Raw genomic sequence first — 27195 nt, 5'->3', positions numbered from 1 at the left:
ATTGTCTTTTTTTAAAACTGCTTTCATGATTTTTTTTCTTATCCATTTAAGTATTTATCTGCCCATTTGTTCATATTTTTTCCTGTTATTACCAATTTTTTAGTATTAAAACGCTTCTTATTGTCTTGCATTTCGTACAATTTAGCAAAATGAAATTATTACGTACAATCTATAAGTAGTATATGATATTTTCATTTTGCTACGATTTAAAAAAAAAAATATCTTTCTCAAAAAGTTAATTTATTTTTAGTGGTGATATGTCCAAAGAATCGAACTCCGTGTTGGATTCTCGTGTGATAGCAAAAGCACCAGAGGGTGAAGGATGTCCGCGATGCGGTGGATATGTTTATGCTGCTGAACAAATGCTTGCGAGAAACCGAGTAAGTATCATTGATGATGGATAATATTTATAAATAATCAAAAAAAAAAAAAAAAAAAAAACGTGACCAGTACTTGTCGATGCTGACCTAGATAAATTATCTTATTTTTTTCTTTTTTTTACATTTATTTTATGGATAGGTTTTTGCTTAAGGGAGATTCGTAGCTATATACATCCGCTCCAGTTTCATCTAAACCTATCAAAATCCTGTCAGGCTTGTTCATTTCTTTTTTTCATTTCATTTTAATTTAATATGACTATTAGGTTTGTTTTTTCTTTTCCATTTTATTATTTAAATAAATAAATATTATCAAAACCTGTCATAACTCAAAAAAATGACCTTTTTCTTACGCGCCTATGAAAGAAATTCATATCGCACCCATGGTTACTCGTGTAAAAATTCAGATAAGAGCCACGGATATGGATTGGTTCAGGATTGCTTCATATTAAACTCGGCCCGGATCAAGATGTAATGTTTTTTGTGAGGATTGGATTCGGACCGGATCAGGCTGTAGTAAGGCTGAATCAAGATTTTGGATCTGATCCTCGTCAGGATGTATGATCAGTAAAAAATTCTTTCGAGATAAAATTTTTAGGCTTTTTTTATATCTATAAGAAAAATATATTAAGCCTGATGGACTTTAAGAAAAAATTTATAAATATATGTTTTTATTTATTGAACAATAACTGAAGTTTTCGATTTAAAATTAAAAGCAACAAATGCCTGATCAAGTTAAAAACAATTGTTTATCGACATACGGTTAATTATCTTTCAATTGAAAAAAAAAGTGAAAGTTCTATAGATGACAATGAGTGAAAGTTCTTATAAGATGATAATTTTTTTAGAAACATTTTTAAAGTGAAACTTCTTTACGGAGGGTAGCGACAAAATTAGAGGCTCCGCTAGCGTCGCGCTGAGTGTCACACGCTCTGTCACACGCTCCATCACACGCTCTGTTATACTCTCTGTCACAAGCAGATAAAGAGGTGTGCGACTTGAAACTTTTTTTTTTATTTGAATATTATTATTTATAAAATTATTGTTATTATTATTATTCATACTATAAATATATATAAATGATGATAATTATAACAACAATAATTTCGATAAAATTATCAGCTATTCACAATAGTATTGATAATAATAATAATATCTATAATAATAATAATAATATTTTAAATATAAATACTAATTATTATCAATATTTATATATGAATGATATTGTCAAATATTATTATGATTCTTATTATTATTATGAGTATTATATCGATATTATTATTATTATTATTATTATTATTATTGATATCAATATTATTATTAATATGGTTGATAACATTGTTATTATTACTTATATTATATTGATATTGTTATTATCGATGATATTTTTGGAATCATTGTTATTTTATTCATACTATGGTTAATATGAATAATATTATTATAAATAACGATAATTCTAATAATATTATGATTAACAATAATATCAATATAATATTAGTAATATCAATGGTATAAATTATATCGTCGCATTCAAGGATGAAGGGCGTAAGTGAAAAAAACGTCAATTTTAAAGGAAAAAGGGCGTAAGTGCAAATTTATAAATTTTCGAGTTCTTCATCTCAATTCAAGACTTTAAAAAAAAAAAGAAAAAGGGCGTAACAACCTTTGATAAAGAATAAAAGACGTATTTCCGTTATCAAAATAATTTTTGATAAAAGATGAAGATCGTATTTCCAATTTTATTTAAAATTTATTTAATGGCAGGATTTTTTAAATTATTAATTGTTTACTGATAATTATCATGTTGCATTTTATTAAAAATTTATTATTATTAATAAAAAAAACATGAAAATAATTACAAATCTTCATCTTTTATTAAAAATGATTTTGATAATGGAAAAAAAAGGTTAAGTCCCTGAACATAGGCCCTTTATCCTTTATAGAAGGTTGTTACGCCCTTCTTCCTTTTTTTTTAACCTTAAAATTAGTTGAAAAACCCGAAAATTTATGAATTTGTATTTACGCCCTTTTTCTTTCAATAAAAAAAACTCCCAAAAATGGTACTTACGCCCTTCTTCCACTAATGCGACGATATTTATAATAAAATTTATAATAATAATATTCGAAATATAAATACCAATAATTATTTATATTTATATTTGAATATTATTGTCAGTATTAATATTATTATTATCATTATTATTCAGCGAGATATTCAGCGTGATATGCAACTACTCCGAAAGAAGTTTCACTTTCCCCGCGAGTACTCGCAACACGCTAATTTTTTTTTTCTCTTTACAACAAATAACTTACAGCTTTTTTATAAGTTTTATTTTCCGGTGAAAAATTTCTGTTCATCGAAATTCTATTTTTCCAGTGTAGTGAATATTAAAATTGAAAATTTAACTTCATACAAATAATGATGAAAAAAAATTGAGTAATCATTATAAAAGCTATATTTGATCACTAATTAGAAATTAATCTAAACTCTATAGAATCTAAGCTTAAAGAAATAAGAGACGCTTATATAAGGTACTATACAAAAAAGTTGAATCAAGATGGCCTTATAAGATTGTGATTGTATATACAATCACGCGTAATAATGAGTGAATATAAAAAAACTGAAATAATAATGATAATAATATTGGTATTAACCCAGGTAGAAATTAGAGTCAATTTGAGGTCACTTTTTGACTTCACATGCTGATTCGATATGAGAAGTCAAAAAATTGACTCTTATTTCTACCTGGGAATGATATTATTCAAATATCAAATGAAAGAAAATATCTGGAAGGCATTGACAGGTACTGAGTCTACTAAGAAAGACTGAGGTTTTTTCACTGAGGTTATAGACCAATGAATTGTGCATCTAAAAGAAGCACATATTCAAGTACTAAAATCTCAAAGATACATTATGTCTCCTGAATTTTTCAAAGCAGGGCTACCATAGGGCATGCTTCAAGTGCAAAATTTGTCACCGGAACCTCGACTCTACGCTGCATTGCGACGGTCCAGATCGCGATATATACTGCCGAGGTATCATTCGAAATGAAACTATCTGCCCCTTGAGTTTTTTTTACAATTACTGTTTACAACTTTCCGTCGTCGTATATATATTATAGCTTCTTTTTATTCTTCGCATCTTTATTATTGGCAATTTAGGCTGTATCAGTGTGAAATAGTGTCACTATGTGAATAGATAGATGGAGTATTATTATTATTGTCATTATTAGTTTATTCGAGTTTTTTTTACATTATCAAGCCAGGAATTTTTTCTCGGTGCTGAAAATGTTGCTTTGGCTGCAAGTATACGAGTATATTTTTTCTTAAGGAGGTTATGCACAAATTCATTGCGGGTGTTGCGGGGAGCTTCTGACGTCACAGACAAAACTGAAATCTGGCTACACTGTAAAAAAATTAAGTGAAAAGCGCCTGCGCCCCGTATACAATATATGGAATTACGGGTATGTGTGTGTATTTGAAAATGTCATACGTTGCCACATCTAATTTTTGTAAAGTTTATAATTAATTTCTCATTAATTGACCGATCAACATATGAAAATTTTTCGCGCAATTAATAGAACTCGGTTTCTAGTATATGTGTGATTTTTTTCAAGACTTTTTCATCATTTTTTCTATCTGAAAAAAATGGTTGAAATCTCCATAAGAGCCAATGTTAAATATTATTTTCAATAATTAATTACAAAAAATTTAACCGATCAACATAAAAAAATAATTATACCGTTGTATTCAGAATGAAAAGATCTACTTGTGTACAAAATTTCAGAAGATTCTCATTATATTTTAAAAAAAAAGAGTAATTTGTGCATAACCTCCTTAAGAAAAGCTTTTTAAACACGTAAAATGTCAATGTCTCGGATACTCAAATAGTTGAATTCCACACACACTCACAGACTGCAGACAGATGGTCAGCGACGTCTTCGAGCATCGCTATGTGGTGTCTATGTCAACATTTGGAGTATCGTGGTCATTTTACGTCTTTTACGTGCTCGTGTTATGAAAGAAATTATAATGCACAGCTATGGTATTTAATACATAAATACACTGTAAAAAAAAATTCTATATTTGATAACAAAACTTCTTGAAAATAGAATTTTCGTTCTAGGAAATTTTTAGTTTTGAAAGAAGAAAAAAAGTTCTTGTTATGAATAGAAACTTCTTGTTAAAAGACAAAAAAATTCTTGAAACATGACAGATTTAGATTTGAAATAAACCTAAAATAGATTTGAAAAAAGAGAAATTATCTTTGTAATGATAATAAAACTTTCTGAAATAAATGCTAAAAAGGTCTTGAATTGAGACACATACTTCTTTAAAAAAATCTTTTTGTTCTCACTTCATGAACAACAGTTCTAAATTTTAGAACTAGGCTTCTTGGAAGTACAGTTCAACTTTACATTAAAAACCATATTTTTTTTTTTGCCATTCATGTATCGGAACCTCGATTTTCGATGCATGCGTTCAGCCTCGAAAACGGCATATTCCGGAACTTCTCCTGTCGGCGTAGTTTTAGACACTGCGGAAATTTTATACACTCTCGGCGTGGTAGAGAACTGTGTAGAAAATTTTCTACACACTTCGAAAATTTTGTGCACTCCCGGCGGTGGATTAGCACCGGGGAAATAACATTATTCAAGAGTCACGTTGGCTTGATATTTTATTGTCGTGTATGTGTTTGTGTGACGTGTGTTCGTTGGTCCACATAGACCACATTGATTATAATATTGTTATAAACTAAATTGATTATTATTATTTATTGAGCTGATTATTATTATTATTTATTAAATTGATTATTGATATTGAGTTAATTAATTATTATGATAAATTTAATTGATTATTATTATTCATTGGATTGATTATTATTATTTATTAAATTGATTTTTATTGTTTATGAAATTGATTATTGATATTGATTTAATTAATTATTATCATTAATTTCATTATTGATTATTATTATTATTTATTGGATTGATTATTATTATTTATGAAATTGATTTTTATTGTTTATGAAATTGATTATTGATATTGATTTAATTAATTATTATTATTAATTTGATTACTGATTATTATTATTGATTTAATTGATTATTATTGTTTATTAAATTAATTGATATTATTGATTTAATAAATTTCTATTTTTAATTTATTTGATTATTATGATCAATTTAATTGAATATTATTATAAACTAAATTAATTATTATTATCTATTAAATTGATTATTATTATTGATTTAATAAATTTTTAATTTAATTGATTATTAATGTCACATGCATCACAATCTCGGTTTCGAAACATTCATGACAAAAAATAGTGTGTGTAACTCGGGCATAAAATTGAAAATTGTGGATGAGTAGGTGCGCGCGCAGCACATCCACAGTTGTCAATTTTATGCCCTTGTTACACAAAATACTATTTCTTAACTAATTACCTATGAGGGGAACCAAACCCTTGACCGACGCAAACCACTATATCTTAAACCTAACGACTTTCCCACCGAGAAACGAGCGTATGTACATGACGGGACGAAAATTTCTGTTCTCATAAAGCACGACATCTAAGAAGAAAAATTAAATCATATTGCAATTAAAACAAATCAAGTTTGATTATAAATACTTACGAAAAATATAAAACTAAATGATATAAAAAAAAATTAATATAAAAAAAATTTAATAGAAAACTAATCTTTAGTCGGTATTCATTTTTTATATTATTATCATATTATTATTAAAGTAATACAAACATCGAAAAAGAATATTTTATTATGTCTGACAAGTTGTCTTATGATATATGTAAAAAAAAAATATGAGCAAAACATTTTTCTTCTGACTTGTTAACAAAATCAACTTCAATTTGAATATGACGTAATCTTTCTTCTTAAGGAGGTTATGCACAAATTACTCTTTTTTTTTAAAATATAATGAGAATGTTCTGAAATTTTGTATACAAGTAGATCTTTTCATTCTGAATACAACGGTATAATTATTTTCTTATGTTGATCGGTTAAATTTTTTGTAATTAATTATTGAAAATAATATTTAACATTGGCTCTTATGGAGATTTCAACCATTTTTTTCGGATAGAAAAAATGATGAAAAAGTCTTGAAAAAAATCACACATATACTAGAAACCGAGTTTTATTAATTGCGCGAAAAATTTTTATATTTTGATCGGTCAATTAATGAGTAATTAATTATAAACTTTACAAAAATTAGATGTGGCAACGTATGGCATGTTCAAACACACACACATGCCCGCAATCCCATATATTGTATATGGGGCGCAGGCGCTTTTCACTTTATTTTTTTACAGTGTAGTCGGATTTCAGTTTTGTCTGTGACGTCAGAAGCGCCCCGCAACACCCGCAATGAATTTGTGCATAACCTCCTTAAATGTCGTGCTTTATGAAAACAGAAATTTCCGTCCAGTCATGTACATGCGCTCGTGGCTCGGTGGGAAAGTCGTTAGGTTGAAGATATCGTGGTTTGCGTCGGTCAAGGGTTCGGTTCACCTCATAGGCAATTAGTTTAGGAAAAAAAAATATGGTTTACAATGTAAAGTTGAACTGTACTTCTGGTAATTAACAAAAGTAATGTTAAATAAATAATTTTTTTATTTATTTAAATCAGTAGTAATTTACTTCTTGAATTGAATCTTATTTTGACTCGATAGAAATCTTTTTTTTCTCAATTCAAGACACAACTTGATTATTTCCAAGAAGCCTTGTTCTAAAATTTAGAACTGTTGTTCATGAAGTGAGAACAAAAAGATTTTTTTTTAAGAAGTATGCGTCTCAATTCAAGACCTTTTCAGCATTTATTTCAAGAAGTTTTATTATCATTACAAAGATAATTTTTCTTTTTTCAAATCTATTTTAGGTTCATTTCAAATCGAAATCTGTCATGTTTCACGAATTTTTTTGTCTTTTAACAAGAAGTTTTCTATTCATAACAAGAACTTTTTTTCTTTTTTCAAATCTAAAAATTTCCTAGAACAAAAGTTCTATCTGGTAGAACTTTTTTTTTTCAGTGTATAAAAATTTTGATGAATGATCTACAGGGGCGGTAAATTAATGGAGTAAAACTTTGATGAGCTGTCAATTTGTTAGGCAATCAAAAGAGAATTTCTTAACAGTGAATCGATTCTGATAATTTATGGATACTAAATATAGACCTAGATATCACATTATTTACTCATAAATTAGTGAGAAAATTTATTTCTGTACATTATCAAATACTTTCTTGACTGCAATGGGCTGCTTCGGTTAAAAAAAAAAAAGTTTTACACTAATAATACTTTTTTTTGAGTAAAAAAAGAAAGTCTCTTGATTTTCAAAGACTGCACAGGAAAATGTACTTATCACATTTAGAAAAAAATTTTAAATATAATATATAATATAAAATGAATTCTTTTCTGAACGAACACGGAGAAAAATTTTCAGCAAATTTTGCTATGGAGCCATATCATCGAGGGTCTATCTTCTGACTATGAAAATATTTACTATCATGTTCACAAAGAAAAACAATTTTTGCTTTGAAAAATTAAAATGTACCATAGCAATTTATATAATGTTTTTTTTTTTTTGCTATGTTCAGATAAAAAATTACAACGCATAAAGAAATTTTTACCAAGGCCAAATTTATAAGTTAAAATAATCCAGCCTAAAAATTACATTGTACCATAGCAAAATATGTATTTTTTTTTTTTTTGCTGTGTATTCATAAAATTTTACGTTGTTGTTGTGGACAAAATTGAAATAATCCTCTGAAAATTTACGATGTGCCATAGTAAAAATTTGATTCTCTCAGAAATCCTATAGGTGTCATTGATAAATACAAAGCAACATGGTTAAAATTACAATGGGCCATAGCAAAAACAATGACGGACTCGCTGTTAACTGCCCCCACTTTTTAGCCGACTGCGCAGACGTGACTTTGCTCATTTTAAAATTATTAATGTAAAACAAACAAAAATTAATTTTCTGATCCACGCAAGTTCTGTTTTAAATGGGCATTTTAAAAAATTTTACCCGATTTCGACGAAAAAATTATTTTAAGGGTATTTCGACCTCCCGATTTCAATAAAAATATTTAAAAAATTCGATCCCCCCGGAAAAGGGTTAAAAAAAATTAATTAAAATTAAAATAATCAATTTCGCGATTCCTGTTAAAATTAGAAAAAAAAGTTTCAAGTAAAAGTTGTAGAGAATAATTTTTTAGGGGGGGTAGGTCTCATAAGTTTTTTTTTTTAACCATCCGTTTTCGCGTAATTAGATTTTAAAGTTTTATGTTTTTTGATTAACACGTTTCCCCTCACGAGTCCCCACTCAAAACTCTCCTGTGTGACCGCGATAGATATATAAAAAAGAGAGTTACTTTTATTTTGATCCGACGTTACCCGACGCTACTCGACTGTACCCGACTCGACACATACACACACACACAGCTGTTGTATTTACACGCACCGTAATAGATTAGTGACATAAGCTTTTTAATTCGATTTCTATCAATTCTCTCAATTCTCGCGTCGTCGGCTCGGAATAACAACAAAAGCAATTGTTAATAAAAAAAGAATAGCCCCACCATTCAAAAATGCATCGATTTAAAAAATTTTTTTTTCATCATATTATAAATTAAAAAAAATATCGTATGCTCATAATAATATTGCTATTTCGATTTTCTCGCGGCCCGTAATTATTTTTGGGGGAAAAGGAGTGGTTATTTTGTGAAAATGCCCTACAACGAAATTAATGTACTACATTTGAAGAAAATTTTCCCGTTTTTATTTTTTTTTCTGTCGATTATTGAGAAAGTTATTCTATATTTCTCTGAAAAAAATTATTTTTTTTGAATTCTTTTCGCGACGCGTATTTTTGAGGGAAAAGAGGTGGTTATTTCGCGAAAAAACAAATTAAAATATATAGCAGACAATATGTACATTATTATAAACTGAATAAATTTTCGTGTTTTGCCCAATAAATAATTAATATTTGCATAAACTCAGAAATAATTACGCGTCGCGAAAAAAATAGAAAAAAAAATATTTTTGTCGGAGAAATATCGAATAATTCTTTAAATGATTGACCGAAAAATAAAATAAAAACGAAAAAATTTTCTTTAATTTTTGTACATTAATTTTAATAAATAGCATTTTCGCGAAATAACCACCCCTTTCCTCCCAAAAATAATTACGCGTCGCGAAAGGAATAAAAAAAAAAATATTTTTGTCTGAGAAATATCGAATCACTCTTTAAATAATTGACCGAAAAATAAAATAAAAACGGGAAAATTTTCTTTAGTTGTAGTACATTAATTTGGTTGTAGGGCATTTTCACGAAAAAACCACTCCTTTTCCCCCAAAAATAATTACGGGCAGCGAGAAAATCAAAATAGCAATATTATTATGAGCATACGATAGTTTTTTTAATTTATAATATGATGAAAAAAAAATTTTTAAAATCGATGCATTTTCGAATGGTGGGGCTATTTGTTAAGATTCTTTTTTTATTAACAATTGCTTTTGTTGTTATTCCGGGCGACCACGCGAGAATTGAGAGAATTGATTGAAATCGAATTTAAAAGTTTATGTCACTAATACTATTACGGTGCGTGTAAATACAACAGCTGTGTGTGTGTGTGTGTATGCGTCGAGTCGGGTACAGTCGAGTAGCGTCGGGTAACGTCGGATCAAAATAAAAGTAACTCTCTTTTTTATATATCTATCGCGGTCGTGCAGGAGAGTTTTGAGTGGCGACTCGTGAGGGGAAACGCGTTAATCAAAAAACATAAAACTTTAAAATCTAATTACGCGAAAACGGATGGTTAAAAAAAAAAAACTTATAAGTCCTACCCCCCCCTAAAAAATTATTCTCTACAACTTTTACTTGAAACTTTTTTTTCTAATTCTAACAGGAATCGCAAAATTGATTATTTTAATTTTAATCAATTTTTTCTAACCCTTTCCCGGGGGGATAGAATTTTTTAAATATTTTTATTGAAATCTCGAGTCCGAAATACCCTTAAAATAATTTTTTCGTCAAAATCGGTTAAAATTTTTTAAAATGCTTATTTAAAACAGAACTTGCCTGGATCATTCGTAATCGTTGTTGTGGTGCAGCGCAGTGCAGCGGATAATGCGAAGAGTTTCTATTCGGCAGATATGGGGTTCAATCCCTGGTTAAGTTCAATTTTTGATGTTAAAGTATTCATCGTAGGAAATAAAAAATGAGAAAAAAAAACAAATAAAGTATAAATATTGACATTAAAAAAAAAAAAAAAATTATAATAGTTTTAAGGGAGTACCTCCATCGATTAGTTTTCTTACAATTTTCCTAATTTTTGGATATATAAATCTTGAAATTCTCCTGCATCTAATGATCTTAACTCTGTGATGATGAACAATCGAGTATTAGAGATAATTGAGTCTAAACAGGTGAACTTTTTACGTGGTTTAACATTGCAGGTATAGGATTTTTTTTTAATTTTTTTATATTTTTAGTTCTAACAAAAAAACGGTTCTTACAAATTTGATAAAAAATTAATATGTCAAAATTGACATAATTTAGGAAATTTTGAAAAAAAAATTAAACGCTTGAACTTTCTAGAATCAGAGATATTATTAATTAAAGTTTGCAAAATTTATTAATATTTGACATGAACGTGATGCGTCGCGCGCAACTCTCTACTTATTTTATATATCACACATATGTACAAACATCTAAAAGATTAATAAACTATAATTTTATCGAATTAAAATTTCCAATTATTTTTAAACAAATCAATTATTTTAAAAAATTAAATGAATAAATAAATGCATATTCCAATATTGATCACCTTAATTTACAACTAAATAAACAGCTGTCACAACAAATTCACACAAACACAAGTACACATCTATCCGAGCGTTTTCCCGAACACAACTTGGCCGTGATTGGCTGGAATTTGCACAGTATCAGGCAAAAATTTTGGGCTCCGATATAGACTTTTTGTTGCAATTAACACTATGTTTTTTCCTAAACTTTCTATTTCGATTATCGTAAAAGTACTCCCTTAATAAACAAAATAAACTTTGCGTTTGACCATAATAAAAATTACTATTGTACACAAAAAAAAATAGCCACGCCCACACGACTTTTTGCTATAGCCCATATGAAAATATCATAAAACAAATAGATAGTGCAGCTCAGCTATGGGCCATTGTAAAATTCGCTATGTTTTTTTCGTAAAAAAAAATAAAAAATTCTTTCCGTAAATATGTAAAGTAAAGCTCATATTCAGATTTTTCACTGTAGTGATGTAGAAAAAATTTTGTGACCGTCATTCGACGGTCACGTCATTCGGTCCGTTAGAAAAAATGACGGGCTGAAAATTTGTGACCGATTGTGACCGTGAGATTTCTGACAAGACTTAAAACATTAATCAAATTTAATTCACATATATTTTAAATATAAATTAAATTTATTTTATATTTCCAATAAATATATTTTTTTCACTTGGGCTGACAGTCATTTTAGAATACTTATAGAATATTTTCTCTGATTTTTCCAACTTGATTCATAACGGATTTTTTTTTTTTTTTTGAAAGTGACCAAAATCATGACGAAAAATTTTCTGACGGTCACAGACGGTTCGGACGGTCATTTTTTCAATGACGTGATAAAAAAAAAGAATGATGGTCATTTACATTACTAATTCAGTGTCGTGGCACAGTGGTTAACGTGTCTACTTCCCAGGTTGTCAAGTCTACGGTTCGATTCTCGATATTAGAAAATTCCAGGGAAAAATCAATTCAGAAAATATTTGAAAATACAAATTGTTCTTTTAATGCAATAAATAAAATAAATATTCTCGTTTTAAACAAATTTATGGGCACTTGAATTGTCCACGGCAAACTACATAAAAATGATAAAAAATCAATGATGAATAGATGGACGGCGGTGTTAACAGGTTGAAACTTGGAAAAAATTAAGAAGCCCTGTGGTCTAGAGGTTAAGGCGGTTGCCCGGTATGCTAAAGACCCGGGTCGAATCCTGGCAGAGGAACTTCTTATTTTTTCCAAGTTTCTGTTTTTTTCAAAACGAACGATAATTCAAAGAATGCCTAAAAAGTTAGAAGTAAGTATAATGGTATATAAAGACAGTATTGAAGCTTTTTTCATTCTTGATGCCGGCATTCTTTATTTAGCTTCGAATATAAGATCTCAACCTCCTATGTTCAAACCTCATTTCATGTTCCATGATTTATCAATAAATTTATAGATTAAAATATGTTGAGTTAGAAAAAAATATTCTTTATGTCTGATGTTTAGCAATGGCATAAAGAATGTTTCAAATGTGGAACTTGCTCCAGAAGGTTAGACTCTGTGAACTGCTGTGAAGGTCCAGATAAAGACATATACTGCAAAGGTAAGGGATACAGAAGGACTATTAACATTATCAAGCTATACCATGCTACAGAAAGTAACTAAATATTTCTATATTATGCCTACATTTATATATGATTAATACAGTCAATGAGTAATGACAATGATTCACTTACAGACTAGACCATTTGCGGATTAGTAAGTGGGGTAAATTTATTGAGGGAGTTCAACTTTAAATTACTTGAGCGAAATTTTTTTTCAACTGTTAGAACAGGTTCATAAAATAGTTGTGTTGAAATTCCGAAATTTTATTTACCACACACAGTATAAATGTGTAGAAATAAAGATATTCAGTTTTGAAGTCGACAACTCTCAATGAGTTTGATAATGGGTTGAGAAAAGAAGATGTGAAATATTAACAATGTTTATCAAATTTTCACTATTTACAGTATAACTTCTCTATAAGAGACCTCCGAATACGTTAGTTGATGAAGGATGAAGGAGAAATGTTGCTCTTATATATACGGTATCTGTGTTAAAATTTTGAATTTTATTGAATAAATGCATGGATGTAAAGTTGATGATTTTACGGAGGCTAGGAGCCGAAAGGCTCAGCCGCAGTATTGGATTTATCCCCCAAAAAAAAAAAAACGTTCATAACTTCTAAACTAATTGTCGTAAAGACTTCGGATTTGGCTCAAAAAAAGCGGCTCTAGAAATCCTATTGCCCTTGATAGAGAAAAGCGATATCTATTTGGCCAGTTTTTTTGCACGAAAAATACTATTCGTACGATAAAAATTCATTTGAAAAAGTTATAGAATATTGAAAAACGATTATTTTAAGCCTAATATGAAACCTCTGCAACTACTCCATTTTGAGTTATAGCTTGTGCCGTTTTCATTTTTTAGGCAAACAATAACTCGTGATGAAATGGTGTTAGAGACTTTATATTAGGCTTAAAACATGCGTATTCGAAAATTCTATCGCCTCTCTGGAAAAATTTTGATCTATGGATCACATTTTTCATAGTTTTTAGAAAAAAAAAAAAAAGTGACTGAACAGATAATGCTTTTTCTCATAAAGGTCGATGGAGTTTCTAAAGACGCGTTGTTTGAGCCTAATACGAAATCTTTACTACAATTTTATCAAAAGTTATTGCTTTTCTAGTTTTCGAGTAATTTTTGAAAAACGCTCTAACTTTCGAGAAAATCGTCCTAGATATTTTGTATAAGACTTAGAAAGCATGTGTGGTAAAATCCTACAACTTTTAGTCGAAACTTTTTTCAAAAAAAATTATAGTTTTCATAAAATAAAATAGGTTATAGTTAGTAGTGCCTCAGAGAGGTGTCAACGAATTTGGAGGGGCGCATTTGCTTCGGCTTCTCAAATGAGTGAGCGGCTCTCTGATTGGGCACATGTAACGAACCATATTTTATGTTACTAGGGACAGTGGTAATAATGTGTGAATTTCCAAAAAGCGCACTACCCCTCTTACGCTTTGGAAATTCACACATTATTCCCACTGCCCTTGTAACATAAAATATGGTTCGTTACATGTGCCCAATCAGAGAGCCCGCTCACAACTCATTTGGAGGGGAAACACTCGCCAAGGCTCGTGCTTGCCCCTCCAAATTCGTTGAGAGCACACTCTTTGAGTGGGCACTTGTAACGAAATATACTATTTTGAAATATTTTTGTCTCTTTTGTTTAAAAAATAGAAATAAATTGACTATTGGAATCAGGATAAACTCGTTGAGGGGCGATAGAGTTTTAAAAACCACGTTTTTTGAGTCTAATATGAAGTCATTTCGTTGATTTCAACAGAAGTAGCTTGCCTCAACTTGAACGAAAAAAAAAAAAAAAAAAAATCGATTTTCAGAAAATAAAAAAAAAAATGTACTATTATTGTATTGTTACTTTTAAAAACCATTTAAGAGATAAAATTCAACACGGCCCTAGCCGGAGTATTGAAAATTTTTAATTTTCAACGGTAACCCGGGCCACACGCCCCAACAAACGTTACCAGATCTTTTTTCTTATTTATATTTATCACATCAGTTAGATTATATTCCCGTTCGAGACAGTTCGGTTTCTTATAGGTTAAAAGGCGTTTTTCTTAGTCCTTTTTTTTTATGAACTTAGAAAATTTTCATTTCGATTAAAAACAAAAATTAAGTTTTACATTAAATAATAATTTGGTCTTCGTAATAAAAATGAGATGCCCCGAAAAAATACTATACTGTGTCCATTTCTAATAGGACTTTTGTTTTCTCCTTTCAAATCTAAAAATTTCCAAGAACTAAATTTCTAGTTTTCTGAACGATCCTTTATCAATTATTCATCAACATGATCAAGTTCCGTCATCTTGAAGCTATATGTAATGATGTTTCTGAACATTACGGTTCTTGCTTTAGTTGCTCGTAATGAGATGCGTGGACACTACTTTTTGTGAATGTTCGTGTCACATACGATCTAAATATGTGTTCGAAAAAATTACGATCATCCACTCGGAAAAAAATAAGGAACACGATCTGAAATTTTTATTTATAGTTATTGCAATTAAGCGAGGAGCCCTAGTGGCTTTTTTTGATGCTACCGAATTCTCGTTTGAAATTCTTCAATGTCATAAAAAATATTAGTTTCTATTGGCAAATTTAGATACGTTTTCCGAGTTATAATTATCAAAGTATGATTGTTTTTGTCTTAACCGTACACAGTCTGCACATGGTCTATTCAATACGTGAATAGTATTTGAGATCACGTTTTATTCTCTAGAGTTATGATAAATCAGAAATAAATCAAACGAAAAACAAGAACATCAGATTTTCATTGATGAAAATGTTTGGAATTTCAGATTTAACAAAAGAAAAAACATATGATTTCAACGCAAGTAGCTTGTTACAGCTTGAATTTTGAGAATATATGAATATAATTTCTCTTATTGAAAAATGTAACGTTAACCTAGTTTGTTTTTAGTTTGTTACGGCAAATCGTTCGGACCAAAGGGTTATGGCTATGGTCAGGGTGGTGGTGCACTGCAGAGTGACTACTATTTTAACGGGTGGGTCCTCAAATTCATAAAGAATGTTGCTATTTCTTGCTTATTTACTTTATTACGCATTACTTATATCACCAGCTATTTTATGAGTTAGATGATAGAAAATTAAAAATGAGAAATGGAAGAAAAATTAAAAAAAAAACTCAAGGGCACATCAATTTTCATCCTTGCTTATGCTTTACCCACTGATACATATATATGCGCTTATCTGCTCGACAGCATGCTATCCAAAAAAATTTGGTCCACGAGGCATAGGTCATGCCGGAGTTATGTGGATCGGGTTGCAGTGTGATATTGAAGACGACGGGTACGCACGACTTCATACTATAATTTTTACCCTTAGTGAAAAATATTCACATCATTTCCGATGACTTCAACTTTTTGTAATGTTTTCAACCTTTTCTTACTGAACCCGGATAAAAATTTTAAGTACGGAAAAAGTCTTGAGGCCTAAAAAAGTATGGAAACTGTATTGAAAATTTACAACAAGAACTGAAGAAAAGAAATTCGAAGACATTCAAAGCATTACTTTGTTGAAGGACTCAATTTCAGTCTAGAAAACCTACGGGTTTTTATAGGACGCTGTATTTATTTGTCAAGACATTTGATTTCGGTCTGGAAAATGTATTGAAGTTAAAGACTTTTTAAAGACGCTATACGGATACTGAAAAAGTCTTATTCTTCCATACTTTTTGGGTACTAAAAAAGTCTTGAAATTCCGTACAACTAGTTTTTTTCCGAGAACTCAGAAATTAGAAGGCTTAACTAAAACTTTTTGAAAGGCTTATTGAATTTTTTTTTCTGTGTGTGTGTGTGTGTGTGTGTTGATTTTCATTTTGATAAAGCGAATGACGTCTTATTGAGAAAACCACTAATAGGTCTCATCTAGTGTTGTCGCGATAGACGGTAATTGCAATACGATATAATATAATACGATAATTACGATAGCTATATGAATATGATAGTATAAATTTTCATCGTGTCGATATACCCAAGTGTTTCGACTTGAAATTAACTTACTGCTAGATGACGTGTCCATCGACACAATAAGTAAAAGTGATTCTCAATTTTGTTGTAACGTTTATTTATTTTCGCAAATATAGCTACACTGAGAGAAATATTAACTAAGAATTACAAACGTAAAAGAAAAAATTACAAAATAAATAGTAAAAACTGCGTTCCCCCGTCATTTATAAGAATTATTCGTATATTGATAGATAATTTTTACAATAAAATTATGTAAAAAATCTGGCCATTGACTATATACAATACTAAGCCATAAAATTTACACAATTTTATTGTAATTTCTGTTTAAAAAAATGACTAAATTCACGACACTCACAAGTAAATTTTAGCAGACTGAGAATTTACCCACTACCGGTTTTGGAATTTACTAAATTTTATTCAAAAGTTGGACATTTTTTGTGTTAAGTTGGGCAGTTTGTGCTAGATTCACGGAGAATAGCAATCAATTCCCGGCAACATTTTTTCTTTTCTGTTTACACGCTCAAAACTCGAAAACTAATTGTTAAATAGAAAAAAGTTATTCTTGATAAATTGTTTAGAAATAAATAACCAATAATAAATCTCGCTTAACCCCATACCTAGCTTCAACAGATAAGGCTGTAGAAATGCTTGAAATTACATGACAGTTCAATCATTTGTTTAATCGGTCGGCCATCTTTGTGTTATTTCGCCCCACAAACAGAATTTTTACAAAGCTATATAGTAAAAAATATTTAAGTCTATGCTAACTTTTATATGTGTACATGATAATTTTTATTATATATATAAGAATATTTATTAAATTGTGCAGTATTTTTCATTCAAACATATAATAATTTTTATTGTTTTCACTAAACATGTATGTTCTTTATTTAATTAACTCATAACTCATAATCTAAGAGATTAATCAAAAAAAGTAATTCTTCATAAATTGTTTAGAATTGAATTTTCAATAATAAACTTCACTCAACCCCATGTCTATCTGCAATGGATAACGATGTATAGAGGCTTGAAGTAACCTAGCAATTTTTTGACATTTTACAGATTTTACATAATTTTATTGTAGAATTCCGACTCTCGCGGCCAGTCCCAGAATTAAAACAAAAATTACAAAGTACTATAGTAATTTCTATTTAACCATGATTTTAATTTTTAGTTAAAATTTCTCTCAGTGTATAGAATTAATGAAGATTACACAATTTATTTAGTTTCATCAATTCCTTAACTACATTTGCCATAATATATAAAAAATTATTGGCAAATGTCTAAGGAAAGGATGAAACTAAATAAATTGTGATAAGTGTGTAGTAAATTCTTGTAATCAATGCATCTTCAAGTAACATTATTCGTTTTTTCATGCCCTGGTAGAAGAATTCCGTTGGCCCGACTTTACATGTATAAGCATATGTGCTTATATAGGTTAAGTCGGGCGGTGCTCACAAATTTCTACCAGGGTGTCTTCGAATTTTATTGTCCCTTTTTGGCTTACAATAAATTTCAAAGGCTTATTAAATGTACACAATTTGAATATTAGTAAGCAACTGATGAGAGGAAATAATAAAAATGAAATCGAAACTAAATATGTGTTGTTATTACTTGTGATGTTTTGGTATTGTTAAATATCAGTAAAATAATAATGAAATAAGGTCATGGGCCTAGTTATTGAACGCGGCCCTGTTTCTGAACGATATCGATTATTTATTGTATTACTTAAATATTCTTTATATATAATATAAAAAAAAAAAGTTTTTATTCAAAAGAAAAGTTTTTCTTTTTCTCGAAAAAAAAAAGTTTACAATTCAATTCTTTTATTACTGTCTCAAAAAAAATAATAAAATAACTGGACTAAACGAGTAACGCCATTTTTCAGTCATGTCTAGCGCTGAACGTTGAGTGCATGTATTATGTTTGTCAAGATATGATATTACGCAAGTATAATATATAAGAATATATAACATATAATAGATTTGAAATTAAATTCTCTTTCATTTGTTATTATTTTTTTTTTTTTTTTGATTAAGTTGATTATGAAATATATTCAATTCAATAATGCCCAAAAATTTTACATCATGTTTAACCTAAAATTGTGACATTTGAATTTTTAAGCAGCCATTATTATTATTATTATTTATATGTTATATTCGTTCAAAAACTGGTACCTACTCGCGTTCAGAAACTACGACACCACATTTTATATCGTTCATAAACTGGGTCATTGTCAGGGATTGACTAAATAAATTATTATGTTTTTTTTATATTTATATTTTATTTATTAACTTTAAAGTATATTTTAATAGAAAAAAAAAAAATTATATAAAAATTTTTTATTTTTGTATATTTACGAAGTCCTTGAAAATAAATTCAGCCAGAAGAGTTCAGAAACTGGGACCTTAAATGAAATTAAAACTGTATATGTGATTCTGTGTTATTGTAGTCCATATGTGATTTTTATTTGTCATTTTCTCCAATGATATTTTGACCATAATATTTTGTCATGTAATATTACGGAATAGAATATTATAATCAGGTAATATTTAAGGCGATACCGTTTTTGATCTGTGTTACTTTCGTTTTCTTGTTCAGAAAAAGCTTTGACTATATAATATAAGTTTCAATACTCGAATACTACGAATTATTGAATAGACATAATTTTTCAGCTTAACACATGAGGATCCTCCTCGAATGGTCAATTTATTTTTTGTCATTAACTATTCACTAAACAACCTAGTAATATCGATATGATTAATGAATATTTGTTGGTAACTCATACTTTATTGACATATTAATATAAAAATAATAATAATCTCGATGACTATGATAAAAATAAAACATTAAAGTTTAAATGTCAAAAAAAATTTCGATTCATTTTTTTTTTCGATATAAAACGAAGTATCCAATTTGTGTGGAAAATAGAGATGCTGCTCCTCGTACAAGCGTGGCTGATACCGCAAAGATTCAAGCACCTCCTGGAAAAGGATGTCCTCGGTGTGGTGGTGTAGTTTTTGCTGCTGAACAAGTCCTCGCTAAAGATCGAGAGTGGCACAGAAAATGTTGGAAATGTCGCGACTGTGCTAAAACACTGGATTCCATAATTGCTTGCGATGGACCTGATAAAGACGTTTATTGTAAAACTTGCTATGGCAAAAAATGGGGGCCGCACGGTTACGGATTTGCATGTGGATCTGGATTTCTTCAAACCGATGGGCTGACGTAAGTTAACCGAAATTATAGATAAAAAGTTCTGGGTAATATGAAAAAAATTCGATACCTATCGCAAACTCTTCAATATAAATTTTTATACAGAGAAGATGATATTTCTGCGTCAAGACCATCATACAATCCTGATACGACGGCAATCAAAGCTCCTGCTGGTCAAGGATGTCCACGATGTGGTGGCATGGTTTTCGCTGCCGAGCAACAGCTTGCAAAAGGCACAATGTGGCACAAAAAATGTTTTAATTGCAATGAGTGTCACAGACCTCTTGACTCCATGCTTGCTTGTGATGGACCTGATAAAGAAATACACTGTCGTGCTTGCTACAGTAAACTTTTTGGGCCGAAAGGTTTCGGATTTGGTCACTCTCCGACTCTTGTATCTACCAATGGTGATAGTGCGCCTTCATAGTAAGTATATTGCATTGTCAATTTATTTATTTATAAGAAATCGAGCAAGGTGATTCATTAACATACCATTCGTATTCTTATCACTAGTATTGATTCAAAACCTCAACTCGGCACAAAATGTGAAAATGGACAAGGAGGTTGCTCTCGTTGTGGTTATCCAGTTTATGCAGCTGAGCAAATGATATCCAAAGATCGAGTTTGGCACAAAAGATGCTTTAGCTGTGGTGACTGCCATCGCTCGTTGGATTCGACCAATCTCAACGACGGACCAGACGGGGATATATACTGCCGTGGCTGCTACGGTAGACATTTTGGTCCACGTGGCGTTGGATTTGGCATGGGTGCCGGTACGCTAACGATGGCCTAAATGTTCTCGATCAAACATAGCGGCGATTATTATTATTATTATTATTATTATTATTATTATTATTATTATTATTATTATTATTATTATTATTATTATTATTATTATTATTATTATTATTATTATTATTATTATTATTATTATTTATTATTATTATTATTATTATTATATTATTATTATTATTATTATTATTATTATTATTATTATTATTATTATTATTATTATTATTATTATTATTATTATTATTATTATTATTATTATTATTATTATTATTATTATTATTATTATTATTATTATTATTATTATTATTATTATTATTATTATTATTATTATTATTATTATTATTATTATTATTATTATTATTATTATTATTATTATTATTATTATTATTATTATTATTATTATTATTATTATTATTATTATTATTATTATTATTATTATTATTATTAAGATACGAATGTTAGATAACAAAAAAGTACAAATCTTTTTTCCGAAAAATTAATGTCTGTTTATATAACAAATATCTTTATTGCTTATACAAAATTAGAATTATAATTCACGAGCGCTTTCTGAATAGAAACATCGCAAATAATCGTGTAAGTAAATAAATTTCATGATTTTTGTTCATCTGGTCATAAATGATATACGTTATTATAGCGATATAGATAAAAAAACGTACGAAACGTTTTATTTTTTATAAGAAAGAAAATTTTATTATAAACCAATTCTACTATGTCATCTTGTTTTGCGAACGAAAAGAATTAATAAATGATTATTCATTCAATATAAATTTTTAAAGTAATGAGTAAAATGGATTGCAACTATTATTTCTTTTTTTTTAATTTTAATTTAATATTTTATTTTAATATGACTGGAGTTAATAATGAACCCATAATTTTATTGATGTAAATTAGTGGAAATATATATAGAGATTTCGAACACAAGTTTATGATATAAGTTCAGTATTTAGATTCATCGTATTATAACTCTGAGGAATGGTGAGAAATGGAAAATAAATATTTATAGCAATGACTGTACACGTTCTATCTCAGGCAAACTTTATGTGGAATAATATGTGAAACGACTGAGCTCAATCTATTTATAGTATATTGTTCAACCAAAACCTGAGGGAGGTCCATCTTGCACTATTTTCCAAGTTCCAAAACGAAACACTAAGAAGTTAAGAATAACTTGGGTATGGCACCTTCAGAATCCTGAAGCATCTCCTATTTTGCGTACAAATTGAATTCAACACTTTCACACAACCATCTTCAGAATAAACATAAATTAAGCACTGACTTGAAGTGCGATGCACTACTATGACATGTTATGCGTTTCTGTGTGTTAAATTTCGCACCAAATAGTACAACTAATGCAAGATTTTTTTAGATTCCAGCATTATTTAATCTGTCATGGGCAAGAGTTTACATACATTTGCACACTGAAAAATCGTATGGGACTGTACTTCATTACGCATCAAAATTAATGCAAGGTTGAGGTATTTATCGAATTAGCTTGTAAAAAAATTTATCGAGTGCCAAAGCAGTCTTATGCTTTTCTTGTTTTACAGCACTGTATTTATTTATGATTAATATCGTGTAATAAAATAAATATAATGTATACTGAATGAAGACATATTTCATAAATTTTTGGCCCATGAATGAAAACTGATTATTTCTAATGTCATTTATAGAAACACCAACTTAATTCACGTATTGATGTATTTTAAAATACCTATTTACATAAAACATTAACAAATGATATTATTTTTGTCACATTCAAGTTGGTGAGTTTGAAAACAAAGTTTTCTAAGTATTAATAGAGATTTGTTGTTTTGAGAGATAAAGGATCTATAAGATAAGGTGGAAGGCTACTCGAAAACGGTCGTGAACTACAAGACTCCCAATGAGCACTTCCAGCGCTGATGCTCGGTCCACTGTGGCTACTAGTACGTCCATTTGGTGGAGTACTATTGCCGTCGCTGTTATTCTTAAGACTTATCAAACTATGGTTGGTAATTGGCTTAACTTCTGCAGTCGAAAGATGAATGTTGGAAGTACCTGGTGGTGTTGATGGGCTTCTAGAGGAACGACCTTCTGTTTTTATACAACCAGACACTGGACTCGAATTACCACTATCTCTATTCACCGTGGAATTCGATCCATTTGACTTTTGTTGTGCCAACCGTTCCTGTTTTCGGAACTTTGCCCGTCGATTTTGAAACCATACCTGCAAGTATATAAATTTTCGATTTTTTTTTCATGAGTAATAATAACAATTTATATATTTAAATTCAAATTCAAGAGATAGTAGAAATAGTAGATAGTAGAGAGATAGTGTTACTCGCCTACAGTGCTTGCACGGAGATAATATTGAGCGTTAATTGTCTAGGTTTGGTAAAAAGTTCAGTAAAAGTTAGCCGAAAAATAATATTAGCAAATCATTTGTTTTCTCAATGACACACAAGATGAACAACCAATATAATTTATCATTTTTAACATTAAATAAATATGATTATTTTAAATAAAATTATAGTTATTTATACTCTCCGATTATAAAAACGACAAACATCATCAGTCTTCCGGATATTTGATTGGTCGTTGTTTTTTTCTCACTTATATGAATTTATTTCTGTTTGCTTTTTTCTATTATTTTTCTATTAATAGCAACAAAAAAACAAAAAAAATTAGCGTGTTGCGAGTACGCGAGGGGGAAGTAAAACTTCTTTCAGAGTAGTTTCATGTCACGCTGAATATTAATAATAATAATAATAATAATAATAATAATAATAATATTAATCCTGACAATAATATTCGAATATAAATATTATTAGTTAATAATAATTATTAGTATTTATATTTCGAATATTATTATTATGAATTTTATTATTTATATCGACACATTAATGGAAGAAGGGCGTAAGTGCCATTTTTAGGAATTTTTTTTTTCTAAAAGGAAAAGGGCGTGAGTTCGGGCCTGCACCTAATTTTAAGGCTTAAAGAAAAAAAAAAGTGCGTATGTTCAGGGACTTACGCCTTTTTTCCATTCTCAAAATCATTTTTAATAAAAGATGAAGATTTGTAATTATTTTTATGTTTTTCGTATTGATAATAAATTATGTATAATTATCAGTAAACAATCAATAATTTAAAAAATCCTGCCATTAAATAAATTTCAAATAAAATTGAAAATATGCCTTTCATCTTTTATCAAAAATTATTTTGATAACGGGAAAAAAGGCGTCAATCCTTGGACATACGCCCTTTATCCTTTATCAAAGGTTGTTACACCCATTTTCCCTTTTTTTTAAGTATTAAAATTAGATGAAAAACCCGAAAATTTATAAATTTGCACTTACGCCCTTTTTCCTTTAAAATTGACGTTTTTGGCACTTCATTCTTTAATGCGACAATATAATTGATACCATCGATATTATTACTAATATTATATTGATATTATTGTTAATCATAATATTATTGGAGTTATTATTATTTATAATAATATTATTCATATATAACCATGGTATAAATAAAATAATAATTTCAAAAATATCATCGATGATAATAATATCAATATAATATTAGTAATAATAACAATAATATTATCGATTTATAATAATATCAGTGATATTAATAATATAAATAATAACATTGACAATAACATTTATATATAAATATTGATAATTATTAGTATTTATATTCAAAATATTATTATTGTAGATATTATTATTAATATCAATACTATTGTGAATAATTGGTAATATTATCAAAATTATTGTTGTTATAATTATCATCATTTATATATATTTATAATAATTTTATTGTTATTATAATAATGATTCTTTAAACCCGTGAGATAACTATTGCTTAATACGTTTAAATGAATTTTTTTTAAAAATCAATTATTTAAGTATTAAACTCAGTTGAACTGTTTAATAATATTTAAATAAAAAAAAAAAGTCGCTCACGCATACACACATAGCAGCTGACGTTCCGAGTTTATCCGCTTGTGGCCGAGCGTATACCAGAGAGAGTATACCAGAGAGAGTATACCAGAAAGAGTATACGTGACAGAGAGTATAGGAGAGCGTGTGACAGAGAGTAAACGCGAGCGCGTAACGCTAGCAGGGCCTCGAATTTTTTTGCTACCCTCTGTAAAGAAGTTTCACTTCAAAAAAAAAAAAAAGAGTAAGTAGGACATAGTTTGTTTTTTTGTTGCTAACGAAATAGATCAAAGGAACAAATGTCATATCTAAATTAATATACTTACAATTATAGTGACAATTTCGATCGCTTCCCAGGTAGGAAGTGACGATGGGCACAAGACTGGGACAAGCCTGATTACCCGGCTCTCGGGCCTGTGTCAAGTGTAGAATGTTCACGATTTATTTACTGGTGCCGGACTAGTGTATCCGGCTTGACACAGGCTTGTGTTCCCAGGCTTGACACAGTCTTGTGTTCCCACGCCTGACACCGGCTTGCAAAAAAATTATAAAAAAATATAAATAAACAATTATTATTAATTTATTAATTGGACATTATTATTTGTAACGGGGGATCGATCCTAGGTCTCTTACGTGGAACTCCAATGCTCTATCAAGTCAACCACCGGGGTATTCATGAAAGAGTCGGTCAAAATTTTTTATATGAATGAATTTATTCGAGAGTCAATTCACAGTCCTTGTAAAAGCCAGGCACGATAGTCAAAACCTTATAATTGTTATTTAATATTTCAATTTACAATTTATAGATCTAATTGATATAATTTTTTTTTTTTAATTGAATATATGCACGAGTCAAGTCCCGTGTGAGGCTTGGTAAAACGGGCTTGACACAAGGCTCGTGTGAGGCCGGGGAAAACAAAAAAAAACAGGCTTGACACCAGCTTGGACTATTGAGGTCTATGTGAGACAGACAAAAACAACGGAAACAGAGTTGTGTCAAGCCTGTGCTAACAAGGCTCGTGTGAAGTCGGGGAAAACAAAAAAAACAGGCTTGACACCAGCTTGGACTATTGAGGCCTGTGTGAGGCCGGTTTTAAACAACGGAGACAGTCTTGTGTCAAGCCTGTGCTAACAAGGCTCGTGTGAGGCCGGGGAAAACAATGGGCACAAGCTTGTATCAAGCCTGTGCTCCCAAGGCTTGATACACGACCCTCGCACAAGCCTGGCACAGTTGTTCAAGCCCGAGAACTCTTACCTGGGTTGACTCTTTTTTGTAGAAAAAACTTTGTTTTTTTTTTGTTGTCTAATAAGATAAATTAAATGAATAATTCTTTTTATATAATTAAAATAGTATATTTCGTTACAAGTGCCCAGGCAGAGCGTGTGTTCACAACGAATTTGGAAAAGCAAGCACGAACCTTGGCGAGTATTTCCCCTCCAAATGAGTTGTGAGCAAGCTCTCTGATTGAGCACACCCAGGTAGAAATCTAAGTCGATTTTCGACAGCCAACTTCCACTGGACGTCAAAGATCGAGCTCGGATCGACGTCGATCCAGAGAGAGCCCTGACAAAATTCTGTGAGGAAGATTAAGAGACAAGGAGTTCTCATTGAGCGAAATTTCATAGCCATTGAAATAAAGTTATAATATTATTGATAATAGGTGTAATTTATTTATTTATAGTCGTTGTAAAAACAAGAGACTACAGTATTTTTGTATAATTGATTTTTTTTATACGCAGTAAAAAAAAAATGTAAAATGTAAAAAAAATATAAATGTTAAAATAAAAATGTCAAATTTTTAACATTTTTTCAAGTGTTACATGGAAATTTGACATTTAAAAAAATGTCAATTTATTTTACACATAAAATTAACACTTAAAAAAATGTTGAATTTTGAATTTGACATTTTTCAGATGTTAAAAATTAGTTGAGAGATGACCGCTAGGTCTTTTGAGTTGCATCAATTATTTTCCCTCACTTCTACCAGTGAACGACGCCAAATAAAACTTTGTGTTACCGAAATAAGTTTAATACATATTGTCAAAATAAATAATATAATTGAAGAAGTTACAAAACACAAGTTATTCTTTAGTTCATCTTTTTTTTTTGTTTCATCGAAATCATATCCCTTCGGAATAAATAATTATTTACTTTTTATTATCAATATGTCAACCTATGATTTTGCTCGTTTGTGTCAATTTTTTTTAAATAATATATATCCATTTTATTACAAATAAATGTATTTTGTGAATATTAATATTATTATTCATAGTTTATGTGATTGCTTGTAATTTTATAATTAAGAAAAGATTGAAATAAATATGTTGAAACATAATCATATTTATATGCATATTTTCTTTAAGACAATTTACGTTTTTTTAAATGTCAAATTTTTAACATTTTTTTGGATGTCAAAATCGGTCTACACTTTTTCAAATGTTCA

The 27195-nt window shown here is 29.3% G+C and overlaps 2 protein-coding genes across 8 annotated transcripts in view; one reads left to right on the top strand and one right to left on the bottom strand.

The window, feature by feature from the left end:
- LOC122854964 (muscle LIM protein Mlp84B-like) overlaps positions 1-21606 on the top strand; it is a 46822-nt gene extending 25216 nt beyond the window's left edge. For 3 of the 7 annotated variants that reach the window (XM_044156004.1, XM_044156009.1, XM_044156010.1), the window contains 6 exons: positions 251-380; positions 3314-3413; positions 16035-16122; positions 19734-20030; positions 20124-20444; positions 20532-21606. In XM_044156004.1, the coding sequence (XP_044011939.1) occupies positions 251-380; positions 3314-3413; positions 16035-16122; positions 19734-20030; positions 20124-20444; positions 20532-20811 (1216 nt within the window). In that variant the 3' untranslated portion in view covers positions 20812-21606. Of the gene's footprint in view, positions 1-250; positions 381-3313; positions 3414-12702; positions 12800-15733; positions 15819-16034; positions 16123-19710; positions 20031-20123; positions 20445-20531 lie in introns of all 7 variants that reach the window. The other 4 variants (XM_044156006.1, XM_044156007.1, XM_044156005.1 and 1 more) reach the window with 4 other exon arrangements.
- An 856-nt stretch (positions 21607-22462) lies between these two features.
- LOC122854965 (paired mesoderm homeobox protein 2A-like) overlaps positions 22463-27195 on the bottom strand; it is a 61129-nt gene continuing 56396 nt past the window's right edge. Inside the window, exon 3 of the mRNA XM_044156011.1 lies at positions 22463-23037. Coding sequence (XP_044011946.1) covers positions 22624-23037 — 414 coding nt within the window. The 3' untranslated portion in view covers positions 22463-22623. The remainder of the gene's footprint in view (positions 23038-27195) is intronic.

The sequence above is a fragment of the Aphidius gifuensis genome, linkage group LG4 (assembly GCF_014905175.1).
Source record: "Aphidius gifuensis isolate YNYX2018 linkage group LG4, ASM1490517v1, whole genome shotgun sequence".
In the NCBI taxonomy this organism is placed as follows: domain Eukaryota; kingdom Metazoa; phylum Arthropoda; class Insecta; order Hymenoptera; family Braconidae; genus Aphidius; species Aphidius gifuensis.
The sequence above is the reverse complement of the archived record's forward strand: the minus strand, read 5'-3'. Positions and strand labels throughout refer to the sequence as shown.